A 24,531-nucleotide genomic window follows, 5' to 3' on the forward strand; every position below is an offset into this window, starting at 1 on the left:
GTTTGTTTTTAAGACAGGGTGTCGTATACCTCAGAATGTCTTTGAGCTTATCATGTAGCTGAGACTGACCTTGGATTTCTGATCCCCTTGCCTGTACTGCGTCAGCACTGTGATCACAGCTGTGTGCCATCTCTGTGTTTACTCTTATATGCAATGCTGGGGTGGCAACCAAGGCTCTGTGCATACTATGCAAACAGTCTCCCTAGTTCAGGATATATCAACATTTTAATAAAATTTTTCATCTCTCAGATATGATCAAAAGCCCTGAGGAACTATCTTTAATTGGAATATGTATATTTTCTCTTTGCAAATAATGTTATACTCTCTGAATTGTAAACACAAGAATATAACATCACTTTCTATGTATTTACACATTCCTTTGACACCCACTAAAAGTTAAGTTAGAGGGACAGAAATTATCTGTTTCTCTTGAGTGTTCTGGGGCCAAATTTTTAATGTAGAATGTTAGACTTTGAAGATCTTCAAATAGCACGAGTAGCATGGACAGCCACTGGGACTCCTCACGGTTCAGCTGGCTATCTCATGAGGGACCTAGAGTAGGATATTGTAGCTTTCAAGTCTTAGGCTACTGCTAGAAAAATATTCAGCAAAATTTCTCTCCTTCAATACTTGACTCATCACATGTCTGTGTGTGGCACCTGAAAGAGCACTAATCACACTGAAGGAAAAAGAAAAATGAACAGCAAATGAAAACAAGAAAAAAGTCATGGCATACTATAAAGAAAGATATTGAGGGTAAAAAAAACAAAACAAAACAAAACAAAACTGAACGCCTACTATGTGGCAATGAGCTCTGATATTTGCATGTTTATTTGAAAATCACATAGAACCTTTTGTGACAAATTTGAATCTCAATTACTCTTGGCTTACGCTATCATGTGTTAAGTATTCAATAATGATGAGTGCACACCTATTCCTCTGAAAGGCAAAAGTGTGTCATGTGTACAGCTGAAAATGATTCAGAACCATCCATGTGTCTCTTAAAGAATGTATATGTCCTGCTTTATCAGCAAGCTTTAAAGATGGATAGAAAGAGGGCTGTGACCACCACTACTATTGCATGCATAGACTGAATGATAGCATCTATTTTAGAGGATGTGTTGTACAAATATAACATATTTTAAACACACCAAGGAGATAAACTGGATAATTACAGTCAAGACAGTGTCTAGCACATTGCCAACACTCTGCTGAAGTGCAATAACAGAAACGCATTACCCAATATACTTGCTATTATAAAGGGACTAAAATATCTTCCTGTGTAAATTTGTCTCCAAGCTTCAATTGTCTTGGTGATGCTGCTAGTAGACTCTAACTATGTGATACCATTGTTGATGCAGAGCATTTTCTAATTTGTGTTTGGACTCACTAATAGTTAAAAGCTAGGGGAAATGGTTCTTGTTTTAAGATACTGATTTCAGAATGATCTCATCCTTAAGAACAGCATTTTCACATTTAGTAAAGGTATTTGTATGCCTGAGATGTATAAAAGTTATTCAGCAATTATAAATTTTAAGTGAACATATAATAGATTTATAGGCTAATTACAAGAAGGAAAAACATACACACACATACTTTGTTTTCCTCTTTCTGAGAAAGTGAGAGAGACAGAGACAGAGACAGACAGAAAGACACACACACACACACACACACACACACACACACACAGATTGAGAGACAAAAACAAAGACAGAAAGTCAGACAGATACCATGCAACCCAGGCTAGCCTTAATCTGACAACCCATCTTGGCTTTCCCAGTGTTTGGATAAAAGGTATATATCACCAAGAATAGGTCCTGTTTTGTTTTTTTTTTAATTATACTTATGACTGAAGACTGTTATAACTTATTGCTTAATACCTACCAGTTTAAAATTTTATATATAGAGAGCAGTGATGAACTAGAGTGAAACTTATTTATTTAATGCCTCATAAAAACAGGTACTTTACCTAACCCTTCTCTTGAGGTTACAGCCTAAAAGTTTCCAGTGATGTCAAAAGGTTTGGAAAGGGGCAGGGAGGAGACCAGGGAGGGAGTGTGGGGTTGGGGAGGGAATGAGGGAGTGGGATACAGCTGGGACACAGAGTTAACAAAATGTAACTAATAAGAAAAATAAAATTAAAAAAAAGAAAATCTAATACACACTCTATAAGAAAAAAATAATATGTCAGAAACTATCATAGACATCTATATAGTAGAATTTGCAAGATGGCAGTGGCCAGGGCATACTGTACCTGAGAGTCAGAAGATCAGAGAGTGCAATTACAATCAGGAGCATTTCCTTCCATCAACCAGACCTTGGATCACTCTCACTTTCCTAAGGGCAGTGTCTGGACCAGAGGCAGCACCCCACCACTAATCCAGGGTTCTTCTGGTCCCCTTGTAAAGACTGGAAGGACAAGACAAACTCACAGGGCCCTAGATCCAAGAAGGCAAAGTCAAGCCAAAACTGAATGTCAGGAGGTCAGCATCTGCTGAGCTAGCAAGCGGCCACCTGGCTGAATCTGAATCCATAATGCCAGCACCTGTTTCCTCTTTGTTGCAGCAGCTGACCTTGTAACACTGGTTCCCATTCATAATCTTTGTGATCCACTTGGGGCACTGCCAGCAGAGAGGTCCTCCAGTCAGTGGTCCTTTACCCGTGGAGGCCCAATGTTGCGCAAGAGAAACATTCAGCTTAGAACCCACTCTCTGCTGACCCCTGGTCTAACTGACCCAACTGGGACATGGTTTGCAGAGGGAGCTATACTCAGGCTCCCACCCACATTGTCTGTCTGTCATCTGGAGAAGCCTAGTGTGAGGCCCTGAGCAGCATTCAACTTAGAGCCCTCTCTGCCTACTCCTGAACTGCCTGACTGTCAGAACCCACCAGACATGCTAACACTAGAGACATTAAAATGGGTAGAGGTCAGTGTAAGAACATAAGCAACAAATCCCTGGGACATTTGACATTACCAGAAAACAGCATTCCTACCTCAGCAAGCACTGGAGATAGTACCACACATGAAGCACAAGAAAAGATTTTAAATCTGAGGTTATGAAAATGATAGAGGCCTTAAAGGAGGAAAATAAATCCTGCATACTAGAACAGAAAAATGCAATCAAGCAGTTGAAAGAATTTAACAAATCCCTTATAGAAATTAAATAAATATAGAAAACTACAATCAAATAGGAGAAGGAAATGAATTAAACTGTGCAAGAACTAAAACTGGAACTATAAGCAATAAAGAAAATACAGTCTGATGGAAAACCTAGGGAAGAGGAGAAGACCTATAGATACAAGCATCACCAACAGAATACAAGAGATTAAAGATAGAATCTCAGGGGTAGAAGAGACAACTGAAGAAATTAATACATCAGTCAAAGAAAATGTTAAATCTAAAAAGCTCCTAACAGAGAACATCCAAGAAATCTGGGAAACTATGAAAAGACCAAACCTATGAATAATAGGGATTAAAGAAGAAAACTATCAGCTCCACCATGGATTAAAGCTGAAACTCAAAAAAAAAAAAAAAAAAAAAAAGAAAAGAAAAGAAAAAAACAAAACAACAACAACAAAAAAATAGAAACAACAGAAAGTCTACAAACTAAACAACTCCATACTCAATGACCACTGGGTCAGGAACAGGGAAGAAATAAAGAAAGAAATTAAAGACTTTCTAGTATTCAATAAAATGAAGGCACAACATACCGAAACTTTGTGGGACACAATGAAAGCAGTGATAAGAGGAAAGTTCATAGCACTAAGCACCTTCATAAACAAATTGGAGAGTTCCCATACTACTAACCCAGCAGCACATCTGAAAGCTCTTGAACAGAAAGAAAGCAAATGCTCCAAGAAAGAGTAGATGACAGGAAATAATGAAACTCAGGGCTGAAGTCAGAGTGCAGGGAATCATATGAAAGAAGTGGGAAACAGTAAGATCTGGAGAAGACAGGAGCTCCACAAGGAGAGCAACAGAACCAAAAAAATCTGAGCACAGGGGTCTTTCCTGAGACTGATACTCCAACCAAGGACTATGCATGGAGATAACCTAAGACCCTTGCACAGATATAGCCCATGGCAGTTCAGTATCCAAGTAGGTTCCATTGTAATGGAACAGGGACTGTCTCTGACATGAACTGATTGGCCTGTTCTTTAATTACTTCCCCCTGAGGGGAAGCAGCATTACCATTACCAGGCCACAGAAGAAGACAGTGCAGTCACTCCTAATAAGACCTAATTGACTAGGATCAGAAGGAGGGAAAAGAAGATCTCCCCTATAAGTGGACTTGGAGAAGGGCATGCATGCAGAGGGTGGAGGAAGGGAGGGATTGGGACCGGAGGAGGGAGGGATCCACAGGGGGGATACAAAGGTAATAAAGTGTAATTAATAAAGAAAAAAATGTAAAAGAAAAAAAAAACAAAGCAAAAAAAAAAAAAGGCTGGAAGCAAAGAAAAAATACAAAAAAAAATCAATGAAATCAAGAGCTGTTTCTGTGAGAAAACCAGCAAGATAGACAAACCCTTAACCCAAATTAACAGAATCAGAAATGAAAAAGGGGATATCACACCAGACAATGAGGAAATAAAAAAAAAATCATTAGGTCTTACTTCAAATACTCTATTCTATGAAATTGGAAAATCTATTATACATACCAAAGTTAAATCAAGATCAGGTAAATAGTTTAAACAGACCTATAACCCTAAGGAAACAGAAGCAGTCATCAAAAGTCTCCAAACAACAACAAATCCCAGGACCAGATGGTTTTAGTTCAGAATTCTTCCAGATATTCAAAAAGGAGCTAATGCCAATACTCCTCAAAATATTCCAAAAAATATAAACTGAAGAAACATTGCCAACTCATTCAATGAAGCCACAGCCACTCTGTCACTTAAGCCACACAAAGACTCAACAAAGAAAGAGAATTCCAGACCAATTTCATTCATAAACATCAATGCAAAAATACTCAATAAAATACTATCAAACCAAATCCCAAAACACATCAAATACATCATCACCATGCTCAAATAAGCTTCTTCCCAGGGATGCAGGGATGGTTCAACATAAGAAAATCCATCAACATAATCCACCATATAAACAAACTCAAAGGAAAAAAAATCACATGATTATCTCATTAGATACAGAAAAAGCCTTTGACAAAATCCAACACCCTTTCATGATGAAAGTCTTGGAATGATAGGGGATAAAAGGCACATACCTAAACATAATAAATACATCAAGACAATAGCCAACGTTAAAATAAATGGAGAGAAATTCAAAGCAATTCCACTAACATCAGGGAAAAGACAAGGCTGCCCAATCTCTCCCTACCTCAGCAGTATAGTATTTGAAGTCCTGGTTAGAGCAGTACGATAACTAAATAAGATCAAAGGGGTACAAACTGGGAAGGAAGAAGTCAATGTACTGCTATTTGCAAATGAAATGATAGTATACATAAGCGACCCCAAAGAGTCCACCAGAGAACTCCTATAGCTGATAAACAGCTTCAGCAGAGTGCCTGGATACAAGATTAATTTTAAAAGAAATCAGCAGCTCTCCTCTACACAAGCAACAAACATGCTGAGAAAGAAATTAGGGAAGCTACACCCTTCTCAATAGCCACAAATAATGAAAAGTATCTTGGTGTATCTCTAACCAAGCAAGTGAAAGACTGGTATGACAGGAACTTCAAGTCTCTGAAGATTGAAACTGAAGATGATATTGGAAGATGGAAAGATGTCCTAGGCTTGTGAACCAGTAGGATTAACATAGTAAAAATGGTCATCTTACCTAAAGCATTCTACAGATTCAGTGTAATCTCCATAAAATAGCAACAAACTTCTTAATATACCCTGAAAGAACATTTCTCAACTTCATATGGTAAAACAAAAAACCCAGAATGCCTAAAACAATCTTTACAATAAAAGAACTTCTGGAGGTATCTCCATCCCTGACTTCAAGCTATAGTGCAGAGTGATAGTAATAAAAACTTCATGTTACTAGCATAGAAACCAGTCTTGGTTCATCAATAGAATCTAATAGAAGACCCAGAAATAAACCTGCAAAGAGTCAAAACCATACAATGGAAAAAAAGAAAGCGTTTTCAATAAATGCTGCTGGTCTAACTGTATGTCTACATGTAGGAAAATATGAAGAGATCCGTATTTATCTCCCTGCACAAAATTCAAATCCAAGTGGATCAAAGACCCCAACATAACACCAGATGCACTATATTTATTAGACAAAAAAGTGGGGAAGGACCTTGAACTCATTGGCACAGGAGACAACTTTCTGAACAGAACACCAACAGCTCAGGCTCTTACATCAACAATAAATGAATGGGACCTCTTAAAATGGAAAAGCTTCTATAAGGCAAAGGACACGGTCAACAGATGAAATGTCAGTCTACAGAGTGGGAAATGATCTTTACTAGTCCTACACCTGACAAAGGGCTTATATACAAAATATATAAGTGAACTTAAAAAAAAACACAAATAAACAAAATAACACAATTTAAAAAATGGGGCACAGAACTAAACAGAATGTTCTTAACAGAGGAATCTCAAATGGTGGAGAAGCACTTAAAGAAATGCAGAACTTCCTTAGTCATCAGGGAATGCAAATCAAAATGACTCTGAGAATCCATTTCACACCAGTCTGGATGGCTAAGATCAACATCTCAAAGGACAGCACATGCTGGTGAGGCTGTGGAGAAAGGGGAGTACTCCTCCATTGCTGGGGCGAGTGTAGACTCATACAAACCAATCTTTTAGAAGTCAATCTGGCACTTTCTCAGAAAATTGGGAATAGCTTTACCTCAACACTCAGCTATACCTCTCCAGGGTATACACCCAAAGGGCACTCCACCATACAACAAGGACACTTCCTCAACTATGTTCATAGCAGCTTTATTTATAACAGCTAGAATCTGGAAACAACCCAGATGTCCCTCAATGGAAGAATGAATAAACTGGCACATTTACACAATGGAATACTATTCAGCTATTTTTAAAAAATCATGATATTTGCAGGCAAATGGATGGAACCAGAAAAGATCATGCCAGACTCCCAGACTCAGAAAGACACACATCGTATATATACTCACTTATAAGGGGATTTTAACCATATAGTACAGAATAAGCATACTCTAAGACTCATACCAAAAGAACATAAATAACAAGAAAGACACAAGGGAGGATGCATAAATCTCACTTGGAAAGGTGATAGATTGACTGAAGAGATGGAACAAGGTAGGAAATGGGGTGAAGAAAGTTAAGAGGGTAGAGATCAGACCTGGAGAGAGTGAGGGCAAGAGGACAAAAGGCCTGTAGAGAAAGGAGAAATAGAGGGTGGGGATATCTCTCTGACAAGCTGGAGACCTATGTCAGTGTATGGCCCTGGGAGAATATGAAGAGGGTTAAAGCAGTGATTCCTGGGGGCAGAGGCATAGAGACTGAAGAGGACACCTCCTAACTAGCCTCCTGATAGAGGAAGGGAAACTCCAACCACCCACAAAACTTCAACTCCAAATTTACCTTGTCTACAAGATGTGCAAGGATAGATAGAGCAGAGAGAGCAGAGACTGGAGGAATGCCCAAACAATGCCTGGCCCAGCCAAAGACCTACCCTATGGGTGAGTGCCAACCCCTGCCATTATGAAGTATAATCTGCTAAGTTTGCATTCAGGAACCTGACAGAGTTGCCCTCTGAGATGCTCTACCCAGCAGGCCCTGAAAACTCACAGCTAAACATTGGGCAATGCTTACAGAGTCTTGTGGAAAAGTGGAAGGAAAGAAAAAGGTTCTGGAGGTAACAGGAGCTCCACCAAAAGACCAACAGGGCCAACTAACCAGGACCCAGAGTGGCTTGCTGAGACTGAAGCATCAAAAAGGACCGTGTATGAACTGGACGTAGGCCCCCTACAAAGATGTATCAGACGGAGAGCCTAGGCTCCATGTGGGTCCTCTAGTAAAGGCAGAGGGACTGCATTGGACAATGACTGCCTACCTAGCTTTTTGATCAGTCCCTCCTGGTGGGACTACACCTCATCAGGCCACAGGGAAGAGGACATGTTCAGTCCGAATGCAACTTGATTATCTAGGATGTATTGGAAAGGGAGCTCCCCTTTTCCAAGGCTAGGAAGGAGGTGGGGAGGAGGGAGACTGGGACTAGGAGAGGAGGAGGATGGGGCTACAACCAGGATGTAAAGTGAATGAAAAATAAATTATTTAAAAAAGAAATTTATATAGTAATCCTGACATTAATTTATTGAATAAATTAATAAATTAATTTATATCTTAGTTGCTTTACATGTAATAAATGATAAGGAAAATTATTAGCATGTATACAGACACAGTTAATATTTTATGATGATTATAGGAAAGAATAAATCAGTAAGTCTATTATATGCATAGAAATATATTCAAAGACAAAGAGTTTACAAAATATTAGCACAAATCATATATATTGGTGATTAAATGGAGACATTAATATATAAGTATATTCTTTATTTAATCAAAAGATATTTTGTCCTATAACAGAATAAACATCTTAGAGAAGATGCAAACTTCCCAATCCTCTTTCACTGAAATTATTGCCATGTGTTAATTCCAAGCAAAATCATTTTGTCTCTAATGCTGGTTAAGGAAACATCAAAAGGAATTATATCAAGAGCTATAAACTCAATCTTATTCACTTACAGTTGGATTACTTTAAGTGTTTGTACTTGAATATGTCATAAATTTTTTAGCTCCCCAATCAACCCGTGCTATTGAGGGAGATACTGTAGTTAAGTGTGTACTGGTCATCAACCTGTCAGTAACTAGGAACCAACTACCATACCCTTATTGAATGCTTGGTCTTTATTTAAGCTGAGGCTGGGAGGTAGACAAGAAAAGTATCAGAAGAGTGTAAGCCATCAATAATCAGGGTTCCACCATGGAAGACTATCACCCACATTGCTGTGTCTATTTATTGTTGGAGGCCCTCCTCTACTAATTGTCAGTGGCAACTCTGTGTTAGGTTGAATAAAAATGATAGCCACGCCTGGCTGCCCACCTGACTGCTGCTTTTCCCATCATGATGGTCATGTACTCACAGCCTGAACTGTAAAGAAGCTTCTAATTAAAATGCTTTCTTTTATAAGTTGCCTTAGTCATGGTGTCTCTTCACAGCACCATGTAACTAAGCACAGCAGGTATCGCTATGAGTTCTTCACTCCACCTCTACCCTCACATCCCTGTAGGAACAATGCCACTTCAATTCAAAGAGAACTTATCTTCACCTATGTCACACACTTAATGCTTTGAATCAGACACAAACTTCACTTAATTTTAAAAATAAAAAAGCTAGCTGTCAAGGTTATAAAGACATTTTAATTTCTTGTTTTTACTAAGGAATACTCAAACACAACTGTCATGCAGTAGCAATAATTTGTGCTGGGCATTTTAGCAAAATATTTTATATTTTAGGATGAATAATATGAAAATTCCACTTATTGGCAGAAAAATTGCTTAAATAACCACAGTTTGACATGGGTTTTATTCTATACTGAGTCATGTAATCCTCACAATAATATTATGCAGCTATACTGTCGATTTTATATGCTAGAAACTAGAATGTTGTGAAGTTAAGACATGAGGTGTTTGGTATTAGACAAGCTGGAATTTAGCAAGGCACACCGTGTCCTTGACCACCATGTTTCCGTATTTCATCGCCAGCCATACAAAATGGCCCTGAATCATGGGAATCGTCATCTGATCCTTTTTGGTGGCCAGCATGAGCCATATTTTTTATTTAAAAATTTATTCATTGAGTATTTTTCATGTACATAATGTATTTTGATCTAATCTGCCCACTCTTTACCATTTCTACTTTTCTTAGAGCTCACTTAATATATGTCCCTCCAAAATTCATGTCTGCATTTTTCAGACGCACTGAGTCGAATTAATGTTGTGCATACTTGCATGGATATAAGCCCACTCACTGTAGTGGAAACAACTTGTCAGGGGCCTTAAAACTTTCTCTTTTGCAGATGCTGTCAACTTCCAATAGATTTAAAGTTATAGGAGGGCTTTGTGAGCCCTTCCTCCAACTGCAGCATGAATCGTACTTTAAGCAATGCCTGAAGACCCACAGTGGGAGTGATACAACACAGTCTAAAGCTGTGTACAGTCAGGGCTCAAAGAACTTTTCCTGCTGTGATCTCAGAAAACTACTCACATTTCTAAGGGTTATATTCCCAGATCTCTAACACAGGAAAGTAGTATTTGCCTAGTATTCTGCAGAGACTGCTGAGCTGCATAAAATGTGTTTGCAGTAACTACAGAACTGTGAAAACGTATGTAGTTAGCATGATGTTGAAGATGATCACAAAATATCAAAATTCACTGAACTGAAACGGAGTAACAGGATTGAAGAATTACAAATTTAGGAATAACTTAGCTAAGTGTTCTATTGTTTTAAAGAACATGTTTAAAAATGTGTATAGCTTGAGGAAAAATTTAAGACATTATGGACACTGGGTCTCCTTTTATGCTTTTGTACCATAGTAATTAGAAAAAGGCCTTTATCTTTTAGCACCATATAAATACTTATAGATGATTTCATGGCTTTTACTATGTTAAAGCTAAATAAAATGTAAATACAATTAATGAAATATGTCATAGGTTGAGAATCTGATGTTGTCCACAGTGACTGATGGTGGGAATTTCATATTTATTCTAAGAAAAATTATTTTGATTGCAAATGTTGAATGACAGAATTGCTAGTAAATTCATTAACTTGATCATTCAAATCAATGCATTTAATACTAAGATCAATAAGTAAAAGAAACCATAATTTATAAATTCAAGATGTGGGATGAGAATTCATAGGCACTTATCCATACAGAGTGTAGAGAAAGAAATCTCAATGGGTCTGGAGGAGGGTGTCTGGAAGAGATGGGAATGAAGGACTGGCAGGTGACATGGCTTCTAGAGGTCACTGTGTATAACGCAGGAGGACCTCAAGAGAAGTAGACATGAATCATTCAGGATGCAAATAAGAAGGAGGCTACACATGTTTTTATGCTTGCATGGGCTACTAGAGAAATGATGTAATTGTGTCTGCAGTTTCAAACAATAAACTGATATGTGGGTGAAAATTCACAATAGATATGGTTAAAAATTTAAGAAAGTCAAAGCTAGCTTTTCATTTAGTAGAATAAGTACTAAGTGTCCAATATTATTCACTTTAAATAATATCAAAATTTCATCAGGTGTCATACTTTATGAATTGTATTTGTTTATCCACAATGAATGTTTAAAAAAAAAACAATGAAACAAGTTCAGTGATTGTCGGGAGCCGCTCCCGCCATTACAAGATGGCGCTGGCTTCCTGCTTCCTGGTTCTTCTTGCCAGCATTTTCGCGCTTCTTGCCTGCGCCGACCTATAGTTTACGCATGCGCAGCTTTATGCTAATGAGGGTTTAGGCTGCACTCCAATTGCCAGCCATATGCTTATGAAGACTTGAACAGAGCACCAATTACAGACGGACAGATCGCGCTGCTGGCTATTTAAGCAGAGCACAACCCGGGGTTTGGGTCCTTCACCATCTGCAAGAAAGAGCTGTTCAATAAACTTGCTGCTGAAGAAATCCTCGGTTGTTGCGTCGTCCTTATCGGCAAAGGCCGCGCGCGACAAGTGGTGCCGAAACCCGGGAACCGCCGAACCCCGGAGTGGAGGATCGCTTCGAAGGACCCCGACTGCTCGTCGAGTAAGGATTCAAAGTCAGTGGCGTGAGAACCGCGGTACTTTTCTGCAAGGTATGATTTCTGTGGTCTTGTTGTGTTGTCTGTGCCTTAGTTGTGGGAAACGGGACCATCAAGATAGTCTATCCGAAGCAGAAAAGGGAATTAAGACCGGTAAATCCCCTAAGGATGGGACCAAGGAAGATAAGGCTAAAGCGCTGAAGGCGCGAAAGCTAGTTAAGAAGTCAAAGAAACCAAAACAGACTGGTAGCAAGGAAAAGAAGAAAGCCGCCTCGTCATCGAGCAAGCCAGAGTCTACAGAGAGCGAAAACAGCTCTTCTGAGAATCAACAAACTGATGAGGAATCAGGGCTCGACCCTGACGAGCAGGCAGAGTTGGATGAGGAAGCAGCTAAATATGAGGAAGGGCGTTACCGCCCGGATCCGCCACCATATGTGGCCTATGCTGGCACTTCCGGGTTCTCCATGCGGAAGTCAGCCACTGAAAAACCCAAATCTGCAGAGACAAAATTTTCCCTGATATCAGAAAAAGAGAGGAAGCGGATTAAAACCGCGTTCCCAATCTGGGAGGACGCTCGGGTAGTTAATCAGACCTTATACCCACCTGAAGTATATGAACAAATACCGGTAACAAATCAAAGCTTGGCAGCAGCTGTGCTCTCTGCTCTTATAATCATTAAAGGACCGGATCTTATTTTTATAAGATCCAGGGGAGCTGTGTGTATTTTCCCACAGGACCAAGAAAATCCAATTTGGGTTCCGGCGCAATTGACCCGGGTGGTGAAGCAAGATGAGCCTGACCCTAACTTTGATCCTGATCCTGATGTTGAACGGACTGCTGACGAGCTTGGAGGTGGAGACCCAAGAGATTCCACTAATGACTCTCTGGGACTACCTTATTTGCCAATGTCTATCTTCTACCTTTTCCTATTTTAAGGAATGGGTTGGTGTGGGCATGTTTGGAGTGATGTTTCTCACAGGTTTGTTCCTCTGTTTTTGGTTGCTCTGCCGTTTTAAGAGACACTCAGGTTCCCATTGCACGGGACTCAAGGTGCAGAGGGTCTCTTACACTGTGTAAACTCCTTGATCGCTGACGCTGTTGGCTCAGCAGGCTGATCGGTAACCTCATGGTGTGCCTTTAATATATATAAAAGGGGAAGATGTCGGGAGCCGCTCCCGCCATTACAAGATGGCGCTGGCTTCCTGCTTCCTGGTTCTTCTTGCCAGCATTTTCGCGCTTCTTGCCTGCGCCGCCCTACAGTTTACGCATGCGCAGCTTTATGCTAATGAGGGTTTAGGCTGCACTCCAATTGCCAGCCATATGCTTATGAAGACTTGAACAGAGCACCAATTACAGACGGACAGATCGCGCTGCTGGCTATTTAAGCAGAGCACAACCCGGGGTTTGGGTCCTTCACCATCTGCAAGAAAGAGCTGTTCAATAAACTTGCTGCTGAAGAAATCCTCGGTTGTTGCGTCGTCCTTATCGGCAAAGGCCGCGCGCGACAAGTGATGGAATGTGTGCCTGGCATGCTGTGTTTTATTCCCCGCACCTTCCTCCAAAATAAACAGATAGAATATAGATAAAAAATAGATAGGTAGATAGATAATAAATAGATGATACATAGATGATAGAGTGAGAGATAGGCAAATAGATGATAGATGACAGACAGACAGACAGATAGATGGGTGATAGATGAAAATAAGTTCTAAGCAGAGACCATGTGCAAGCGTAAAACACAAATTCCCCCTTAAAATATCCAAAATAGAAGTCAGCCTGCACCAAGCTATAAAGTTTCTCTCTGTCCCCACTTCCCTGGTTGGAAAAAAATAATGCAATACCACACCTCCTGAACTTCTGTCTCATCCTCAAACACATATATACCATAGAATTAGGTTACACTTCTGACTTAATTAACATACTTAGAAGTTGAAGGACACAGCCCATGGGTGGAGAGAGCACATTTTGGTGTCTCTTTTGTTCCTTGTCCAGGCTTCGAAGCCCCTAACTAAGGAATTAGCTGCCACTGGCACAATCCTCAGAGGGTGCAAAGCTGTGGGTCTCGGGTTATGTCTGCACAATAGCATGCCAGTGTTCTTTGGTACTGATGCCTTTATCAACAATCATCTCAGCTCATTTATTCAAAAAGAAATTTCGTTTTTGGTTCTTTCTACTACAGGGATTCATTCAGGACTCTCCAATAATTTTCTCCTGAAACATCTGACAACCCACAGATAGTATTCTTTTTTTTGTTGTTGTTGTTCTTTTGCTGTTCATCTTCTTCAATTACAATATGTTTTATGCAAGAAAGTTTAATTTTGTGCAGTGCTGCATTTTTCAATGACTAAAATAGTATCTCACCTGGAGTAACTGCTGTTCAGATATCTTATGCTGAGTTAGTGAGCTAATGAATGAATGCACATATTGTCTAGATCTAGCCTTGTCAGAAGACATCTCAAGACCAGGTTTACTTATAGCACTAAAACATCTTTTAACCCACTCAAACATCCACCCCGTAAAGGGTATGCACTAAAAAATAAAGTTTTAAAAAATAAAACTTTTTAAAATGTACACCTTTGACACTTTGACTTGCCAGCAAGAAGGGAGCAAAACACCTTCTAAATAGTTCCTGCTTACACAATTAAAACTACAATGAATTATACTTTTCTCAACAAGCACTATTTAGTTTCAGAGAACATGCTTTTATATGTGCTTTAAATTTTCCAACCAAGTGTGTTCTTTTCCAACATGCACTAAAGCTTGCTATAAAAATTATACATTAATTTAAGGGAATTCAGCAGAACAACTGGATTAGAAAAATAAAATTAATTATTCATGTCACCAGTAGTCTAAAAATACAAAGTGGCTATCAGGAACACGCATACTTATAAGTAACACTGTTATTTTTTAAATAATGAAGCCTCAGTAAAGGTTAATTAATCATTTTAATAAAAATAAAATTTTATTCTTGGGCGTTGCAAAATGTATTTTGTTAATTCTAAATATTTTTCATGGAAAAACACATACACTCTTCTCTTATATTTTTCAAACAAATAGTATTCATTTTTCATGAAAAGCTCTAAAGCTTCCAGGAAGCAATAGCATTACCCAAAATATTAAATACTTTTTCTCACTTGCACACAAATTGGGTTTCTTTTTATAAAAACTTGAATGAATGTCAAGTATCAATGACAGATGTGATGTACACATTTCTCTGATAACATATGTCTATGGGTTTTAACGCTCAATGCTCCTTTTCTTTAAATGGATGTACTGATGTCACCTGAAGAAACTCACACTGGAACCTGAGAATGGACCTAAGACATTCTATCTCCACAGAGTTGTTCTGTCTCTGTCTGTAACATTTTCCCAAGTGTTTGAAATACACCCATCAAATGAAAACAAACGAACAAAAAAACAACAGCAACAACAACAAACCCATAATCTCTCAAAGCATTGCTTTCACTACTTTCTCAAGATTCTTTTGCCACAAAATGATGAAAAGTTTGTGGATTCTAAAATCCAAGTCAACACACTACAATCAAATGCAGCCAAAAATATGCTGAATGAAGTTCATTATTTACTATTCTTAGGAAAATTGATTCTTTCTCAAAGTTATATATAATCATGTGTATGTGTATATATGTGTGTATATATATATATATATATATACATATACATGTGTACATGTATATCTCACAGTACAGTACAGTTTACATACTGAAATAAATGTTTCTGAGAATCAAAAAGAGCTGCTCTCAAAAATTACATCAGAGTAACAGGTAAGCACAGAATTCTCTGAAGCAACTGGGATGTGTGGCTGTCCTATCAAAAAGAAAGGCTAGCATCTATGTTTGTGAAATAAAGAGGAGAGAAACTAAGTAAGCACATCAAGACGAGAGCCAATTAAATTTAAGACCTGAAACGAGCTCCAGAGAGTACTAGAGACTCGTTTACTCCAGAGAGACAGCAACACCAACATGAGGGAGGCTAGTCAGTCCTTCAAGTCATACGACACTAGGCTCCTGCTGTTGACAGTGAAGTCCTGTTTCTGATTTGATATGTTATTTCTATTATACTCTAATTTCCGTGAAAGAAAAATCAATAAGGTTTAAAATTTTATAGTCTGCATATAGTATGTAAAATAATCTTGAAGGGAAAACAGAAAATATTGACCATATGCTACAAGTAATATTGTGTGATTGGGGAGAATAATAATAATGGTCTTAAAACAAACAGCACACTAACAATAAATAAATTAGTTTTTAAAAGAAGAGAAAAAAAAAGGTTAAGATGCTCCATGTTTTCTTTTCAGTCATGTACATATAGATCCATGTGAAAGTACAGGACACAGAAAGTAAAATGTAAAATTTTACAGGAAGGTAAAATTTTTGCATGACTGTTTTCAACATCAAATAGCTCTCCACATTGTAAGAATGAATTGTGCTGATATTTTTCTTTGTGAAAAATAGCTTTATGGGAAGTCAGTAAGCCTTACAGAGACCTGTCCACTTAAGGGTTCTAGTAAAACAAAATATGTAAATGTTATACAACTCATCTAAAAATCTCTCAATAATGTTCTGTTCAGTATTTTTTTTAAAAAGTATTTTTTTCATCTTGGTAGTCATTTCTAATTTTTATTATTCTAAATCCTATAAGCAATATAAAAACTGGTCATCACTATGGATAAAGTTTGATGACAGATGCTTCACCTAATCTTTTATAAGTAAGTAAAGTTTTCAAACTTGAGATTTGTATTACAAATCACTCATTAAATATCTAGGATACTTGTATTATTTTAATCAGTGAAACATTATATATATTGAGATATATCAGTAATGTCTTCATATTAAATTTTGAGATAAAAATTTGAAACAAATTATCCTGTTATTAAAAATAATTCTTTACTTTTAAAACTACTGCTGCCCTTGAAATTTGAATAGCTATGATAGACTCTCTTCATTGGCAACTATCAAGTACTTAAACCCTTTTTCTTTGCGTTAATGTATTTCACAGAATGCTGATATCTTTATATTTGTCTTTCAAATCAGAGTTGTTTGCACCCATATTTTTTATTATACACAGATATTGTTATATACAGATAATACTTCACAAATTACATTTTCCTTCATTTAAATACATGGAAAATTTTTAATTAATTAACGATGATACAAGCTTAGTATAAAAAATACTGAGCTACCTCAAGTTGCGTTTACAGAAACATTTCCAATTCTGAATAATACACTTGAATATTCGTTTTGGAAAAAAAATATGTAAAGGAAATATTTTGAGAGTTATTTTACATTTAATTTTTCTGTTTCATATTTACCTTGGAATGTTAGTCCTTATCAAGTGAACAGCAACAAAATCTTTTTTAAAATTATTTTTAGTTTTATTAATTACAGTTTATCCTCCTGTACCTCCCCCCCCATCCCATCCTCCCTCTTCCCCAACAGTGTCCCTCTCCCAGTTCACTGAAAAGGGAGGACCTCCTCCCCTTCCCTCTGACCCTACCTAGTCTATCAGGTCTCATCAGGACTGGCTGCATTGTCTTCTTCTGTGGCCTGGTAATGCTGCTCCCCCTCAGGGGGATGTGATCAAAAAGCAGGCCAATCAGTTCATCTCCAGTAAAAAGACACAGACTAACACAATGGATGCATAAACAAGACCCAAAAATCTTTTGCATACAAGAAATGAATTCTTAATTAAATATAATTAAAGGCTTTTTAGCAGCATGAGCAAGCATGAATCTGTCTAAAGTCACAAGTCTTTCTCCAAGGAGTTAAATGCTGTGTCGTCAGCAATGGCATAAATATAAGCACAGTACAAATACTCAACAATGTTGTTCTTCCAAGTAAAGATTCCCACTAAAAGTAGTGTCATGATCGTAGGAACTTAGGTGTATGTCCTCATGCCCAGAAAAAACTGCTCATGTGGTCAGTTATCAACAATCAATAAAGCAGTATTAGAGTGTGTCCTATGACACAGCACACTTTGTGGCCAGATGCAAATAAAAAAAGCCAAATGAGATAAAGAAAACAGTGTGTAAATATATTATAAAATATACAATATAGAACTACAACACATTTATAAATTTATATTTCAATATTTGGTCAATTTTCTTCTTCATTTGGTTAAGTGCCTATTTTTTCTATTTCTTATCCATTTCCTGTCATTCCATATTATTCAAAGTAAAAATCAAAACATCTTTTCTTTATCATTGATAGATATCTTAATGACATGATAGAGTACTAAGACAAACAGAACTTGCTTTCTAGTGTTTTCTTTCCAAATCTGATCATCTGTTTCAAACACTTCATCCAAAGCATTTTTAAAAATGTTTGCTGTCATTTGTTTCCCCCTTTGAAATACAGTTTCTTAGATAAGTAAGAATAACATATTGAAAAATCTTTATTTGATACCTACTGAAGACATTCATTATTGAAAGCAAAATAAAGCCACTAATCTTGAATCACAAAAACACAAAATTCTGAAAGAATTAATAAGTGAATATGTACAAAGACTACACATATCAATAAGGACCTCATATCATTTAATATTTCAACAGCATCAATAGCATTTAATTAGTCTTTATCACCATTCTCTGAGGTAATGCCAATGACTAAATCAGCACATCATCTAGTCAATCAATATCTATTTTACTATTGAATTTATAAACTTGAAAATAGTACCAATGTCACATTTAAAAATTGTATTTTTCAAAAGTTGCAGACACAAAATTTAGTAATAAAGTCATTAAAGTAAGTTCCATCTAAGTGTGATTAATTACGTTTCATATAAAACATCTTCACTCGACAGTTTAACTAGTATTTTCACCCTCAAGCAACCAAATGAACACTTTTCTCATAATAAAAATAGATCCATCATTCACCACAAAATCCACACACTTAACCCTTTTATTTTGATGCATTGCTAAGCGTAAAGAAATAAAACCTTTCAAAATGCCATAATTCCCTTGTTTGCTAACCATAAAAAGTAACATTTTTGAATAATTAGCAGATCCCTCCTATGCACCAAAGTTATATAAACAAACTGACATCTAACAAACCAATACAGAGCCTTTTTTGTCTGCAGACTTTTGTCAACAACAAACATACATATCATATTCATTCATGATGGAACATGTACACCATTTTCAAGAAAGACAGGCACATGGGATCAGAAACCAAATCCTGCTTGGAAATGACACATGTGCAAAAAAACAAAAACAAAAAAAAAGGCCACTTTTGAGATCACAGATCCAAAATGAAAGGATGACATGCACGCACTCACCTGGCTGATGGGTTCTTTCGTGGGGGGCTTTCCTCTCCTAGCTGTGCTGGTGGCCAGGGTTGTGGTGGTCTCCATGATTGAGGTGGACATCTCTGACTGCATGGCAGTGGCTGTCGACTCAGTTGTCATAGAGGAAGGCACTTCACCAACCAGCCTCACATTCCCCACTATGGCGATGTTGGCATCGTTCTCTGCTGCCATATTCAGAACTTTCAAGCCATTGTAGTAAAGCCCAGAGAGCTGGCCCTGGAAGGGCTGGCCCTGCTCTTTCCCGCCAATTATTATGGTTGCTTGGCTATTGAAGATTGTGAGCTGACGCCCTGTAAAAATAATATTACATACATGCAAAAATGTTGATTGTAAACTCTACATTCTACAAAGGATGATAAAACAGATCTTTTATGGGGTGGATAATGAGAGCAATAAACTACAAGAGAGGCGTTTGACTCATAATTCATTGCTTAGAAATGAGGTGTCCATGAAATGCATAATTACTGGCAAATACTTATAAAATTTCAACGTATTATAAATGTAGTGCTTTTGCTAAAAGACCAATCAAACTTGAATATTACAAATCAGTTTTTAGTAGATCTCTTTTTCCTTTGCCTCAAGAGCTTATTGTTGGTCTCTCAAATTTAAATTGCTAAATTTAAAGGTATGACAGATCTAACATTTCAAATATTTGTTATCCTGAAATAACCTCTGATATAAACTAATCTGTAAGAGCTAAAGTCTAATTTTAAATTTTATTGTAAAAATTTCATAACTCACATAATGCCCATACATCTCTATGTGCTATTCTTTAGAAATGTTTATTTTTTGGAAGGCAATAATCCATTGTTATTTCAATTATATTTCCTGGCAATCACACTGAAAGGAAATGAATGGCTTACACTGAGCTTGTCAGAAAGAAAGAAAAAAAAGCTTCAAAAATATTTTTCTGATTGGCTTTCAGCAAATCTATCAAAAGAGAACAAAATAAATGAAAAAAAATAGCTTCAGATGTAAAAAGCGGCTTCAGTAATGATACACAAACCAATGGAGAAATCATGGCACATTTCCATCAAACAATCCTAGCAACAGTACCATTATCATCAAATGGAGACTCCCAGGAGAGCAAAGTTCCCTCTGCTCGTAAAGCATGCACACAACTTTAACTTCAGTTTTAGTCAGGGTTTGTTCCCAAATGTTCTCAGAAGCTTGCAAACGTTAAAGGGACTTCATTTTGAATGGCAATTCATATTGCCCTCTATTTAAGATTCCTAGAGTTTAAACAAAGTGTTTTTTTTTTTTTTCAGGACCATGATAAAGATATCCAAACTACATATATTTTAGTTAATAATTTAGAGGCTAGAACATGGATATAATCTACAAATAATTTATCATTTTTGGTTAGTGCTTTCTCTGAGTACCTTCATAGAGTTAGTGGATTATATTTAACAGTCCCTTTAACCTTAAGTTAACTGGGTAAGATTATTAAACCGTTGGTACTTCTAAAAATGTATAGAAATTATTATACAAGGTATGCAAATATTACTATCTACATTTTACTGTTTTAAATTTGTTTTTAATTTAGTTTTACGGAAAATTTAATTTTTATGTTTATTAGTGTTACAATGAAGTACTACTTGGTTATGTTCAAATTATTTTTTTATTTGAAGTTTTAATCAATGTTTTTACCTTTGTCGAGTAGCCATTCATCAACTACTCGACCAAGTCGATATGGAATTCGCTGTCTAGCAATCGCCAGGCGCTCGTTATCATTGTTTCCTTTAAAGTTTAAAGAGACATTTCATTGGTTAAAATCTGTAAGGTCAAAGGTTAAAAGTTAATACTTAAAGCTTGAGCTATACAGTTGCCACATGATTTTTTGAAATTTGGAATTTTAAAAAGTTCTACCTAAAACATTTCATGTTTCAGACTTGTCATTCATTCATTTATTTTATTTTAGCAAACAAAATTATTCCTATGTTAATTGAAAATTAGAAATCTGCATTTGAGCTAGGTTATTAAACTTATGTTATAGACAGACCCGAACAACCAATTTAAACAGCATATAATAGCTTTACAAAATAAATGACCCTTGACCTCAGGGTTTTGTCTTTTTGATGTTTCTTATTAACTAGTTAAACATGTTCAGCTACAACAGGTTTAAGTTTTCAAAATACATTCAACCTCTTATTCCAGATTAGTAATTTATGAACACCAAACTTAACACCATCTTTGGCACACTGAAGCATCACAAATAGGCCTAGCATACTTTATTTCCTATTAAGACAACATATTTCCTTATTCGTTTCATTTAAGAAAACCACAAGGTCCAAACAGTTCTTGTGTATTCCATCAAAACTGGTTCATCAATCACTTGCACATTATAGGAGAATAGATCTCTTATCATCCAAATATGAGTTAGGAAAGGCTTTGACAAAAGTGACATTTATTTGAGTGTCCTTCAGTTTCATTAAAAGCTCAGATGTTGAAGCATACAGCATTTGAAGAAATACTACTTGAGTATTTGTACCCAAATCCCTGCATACTATCAACTTATTCTCTTTTAAAAGGTGTAAGAGCTTAATGTACAATGAAGCTGCAAACAAAGACTCTTAGCCACAAATCTGAACTAAGTGAAAGTCTTGCTTCTCTGAATAGAAAACATTGTCTGCTAGAAACACTGGATGTTTTGACCTTGAAACAAGCTTACCAGTAGATGAGTGTTTTCTTGATCAAGAAATCACTTAGGAAGTCAGGGCTGCTGTCAGTGCTCAGGAATATATATTAAAGGAAGAATTTTTCTATTTCATGAAAATTAAATAGAATTTGGAGCTGAGGCATTTTGTCAATAGCTTGAGTGAGGATTAATAGTTAAAAGAAAACTTAAATTATAGTGTTGCCTATATTGGAAGCCTGAAGTATTTGGCCAGAGAATAAAACAGACATACCATTCTCTCAGATTTGTAATTATTTATAAGGGGCTTTCACTTTTTGTGCTAATGTTCTGAAGTATTATACTTACCATAATAAGTCTACCTTAACATAACTCATGCACATTTGGAGAAGGATGAAAGAGCTACCATTTGGAGCATCTCAATGTGTTGTTCAAATGTGTATGTGACCAAAACGTTTTCACATGTTAATATTCAATTTAAAATAAAACAAGGTTGAACTATATACATTTAATGAAAATATCGAGTTGTACTTCTCTGGATCATGTAATCGTTTAAACGTTGTAAAGTTGTAGTTTATAATATATTCTTGATAAACTGATAATGTTAAAAAGTGACATACCCTAATTTCTTTCTCAGCTTTTTGATCACCTCCCCCTAAGGGGGGAGCAGCCTTAACAGGCCACAGAGAAAAACAATGCAACCACTCCTGATGAAACCTGATAGAGTAGAATCAGAAGAAAGGGGAGGAGGACCTCCCTTATCAGTGGACTGTGGGAGGGCATGGGTGGAGAAGAGGGAAAGTAGGTGGTATTGGGAAGCGAGGAGGGAGGAAGCTACAGGTGGGAAACAAAGTGAATAAACTGTAATTAGTAAAAATATAAAGATAAAACGGAAAAGAAAAAATGATATACATAGCAAAACATTCCAACTCTATTTTTTTATTTATTTTTTATTGGTTGTTACTATTATTTACATTTTATCAACTCTGCATCCCAGCTGCATCCCGCTCCCCCATTCCCTCCCAATCACACCCTCCCTCCCTCATCTTCTCCCTGCCCCTTTCCAAGTCCACGGACTGGGGAGGACCTCCTTCCCTTTCGTCTGGCCTTGTTTTATCAGGTATCTTCAGGGTTGGCTGCGAAGTCTTTCTCTGTGGCCTAGCAGAACTGCTCCTCCCTTGGGGGGTGGGGAGTCAAAGAGCCTGCCATTGAGTTCCTGTCAGAGATAGTCCCTGTTTCCCCTACTACGGGAAACCAATTGGTTATTGAACTACCACAAGCTTCTTCCGAGTAAAGATTCTAGGTTATATCCATACATGATCCTTGGTTGGAGAAACAGTTTCAGAAAAAAACCCTGTGCCCAGATATATTTGGTCCTTGTGGGGCTCCTATCCTTTCCCTGTCATACTAATTCCCCTGCCGAAGGTTTGGTTATGAGTCTTAGTATCTGTTTTGAAATGCTGCTTGGTAGGATCATTCAGATGCCAACTCTATTTTTAAAATGTGTTCATACTTTGAGTGTGATTGAATATGTGCTTCTTAGATACATGCAAAACCTTAATATTTTCTGTCCAAGGTCAATGTGACTATTGAAGTATGTGATTTTGTGTAATAATTAGGTTTTTTACATGCTTAATCCAAAACACATCAACTAATACTTAAGCACAGCATGAATAAATATGTTACCATTGCCTTTAGGACCAAATCTTGGCCCATTATGATATCCCTGTATCCTCTCAGGTCCTTTACTACACCCACTGCTTCATCTCACTGGCTCTCCTTTGAGGTTTTCTTCAATTCTCCTAAAGCTCTTCTTTCCTCCCTCTGGGATTTTTCATCTGGAGTTTTTCTCATGTGAGACACTCTCCCCTGCCTATCTCATCCTTATCTTCTCTAGCCAACCATCATTCATTAATGGAATGTTCTTATCAAAAACATTGTTTCTGTGGGAGGCAGTCCATGATACATTCAAGTTAAAATATCAGACTGCATACTTCATGGCTCTTGAAACACAATCCTTAGAAATAAGCATTAGCCTTAAAAACTACCTATTTAATTAATATTTTTCCTTGTAATATTTCAACACCATAAAGTCAGGGACTTTATGTGGTATTTACTATATCTCCAGTGTTTTCACAATGCCTAACACACAAAGTCCTATCCTATATCTGTACAATGAAATAAAGAAAACAATTTTCTTTCTAGTTCTCTTTTATGGATTAACACTCCTATACACACACAAATTTGTTATTTAAAATGTGCCCAATGTCATTAAACAAGAACTCACAGCTTTCAGTGGTATATGAAGGTTAGAAGGAAGATCTCAGATAAGAAAATAAATGGCATATTCTTTTATAGTGAAAAGAACCCTTGAAATATGTGAATACATAAAACTTGTCCTTATATCTTTAACTGAATCTATTAGTAGTAATATAATTGATATGACCTGACTGATCTCAATATTTGTTTGAGAAGATGCTTGAGATTTAACTAAAATAACACAAACACTGCTTATGAGTGAACACCTCAGGTCAACTAATGACATTGAAAATAAAAATAATGATAATAGGAGCAGGGAACATCTCTGACATGAACTCAAGAGCTGGCTCTTTGATCACCTCCACCTGAGAGGAGAGAAGCCTTGCCAAGCCACAGAGGAAGACAGTAAAGCCACTCCTGATGAGACCTGATAGACTAAGGTCAGATGGAAGGGGAGGAAGACCTCTCTTATCACTGAATTGTGGAAGGGGCATAAGAGAAGAAGGAGGAAGGGTGGGATTGGGAGAGGATGGAGGAGGGGACTACAGCTGGGATACAAA

General features: G+C 37.0%; 1 protein-coding gene across 30 annotated transcripts in view; it reads right to left on the minus strand.

Moving 5' to 3' along the window:
* Nrxn1 (neurexin 1) overlaps positions 1-24,531 on the minus strand; it is a 1,203,268-nt gene that overhangs the window by 133,803 nt on the left and 1,044,934 nt on the right. For 18 of the 30 annotated variants that reach the window (XM_055619661.1, XM_055619760.1, XM_055619722.1 and 15 more), the window contains 2 exons: positions 20,728-20,817; positions 19,048-19,367 (listed from right to left, as the gene is read on the minus strand). In XM_055619661.1, coding sequence (XP_055475636.1) covers positions 19,048-19,367; positions 20,728-20,817 — 410 coding nt within the window. The remainder of the gene's footprint in view (positions 1-19,047; positions 19,368-20,727; positions 20,818-24,531) is intronic. The other 12 variants (XM_055619802.1, XM_055619820.1, XM_055619794.1 and 9 more) reach the window with 1 other exon arrangement.

Source organism: Psammomys obesus, unplaced genomic scaffold (assembly GCF_907164565.1).
Source record: "Psammomys obesus unplaced genomic scaffold, mPsaObe1.curated_primary_1811, whole genome shotgun sequence".
NCBI classification, from domain to species: domain Eukaryota; kingdom Metazoa; phylum Chordata; class Mammalia; order Rodentia; family Muridae; genus Psammomys; species Psammomys obesus.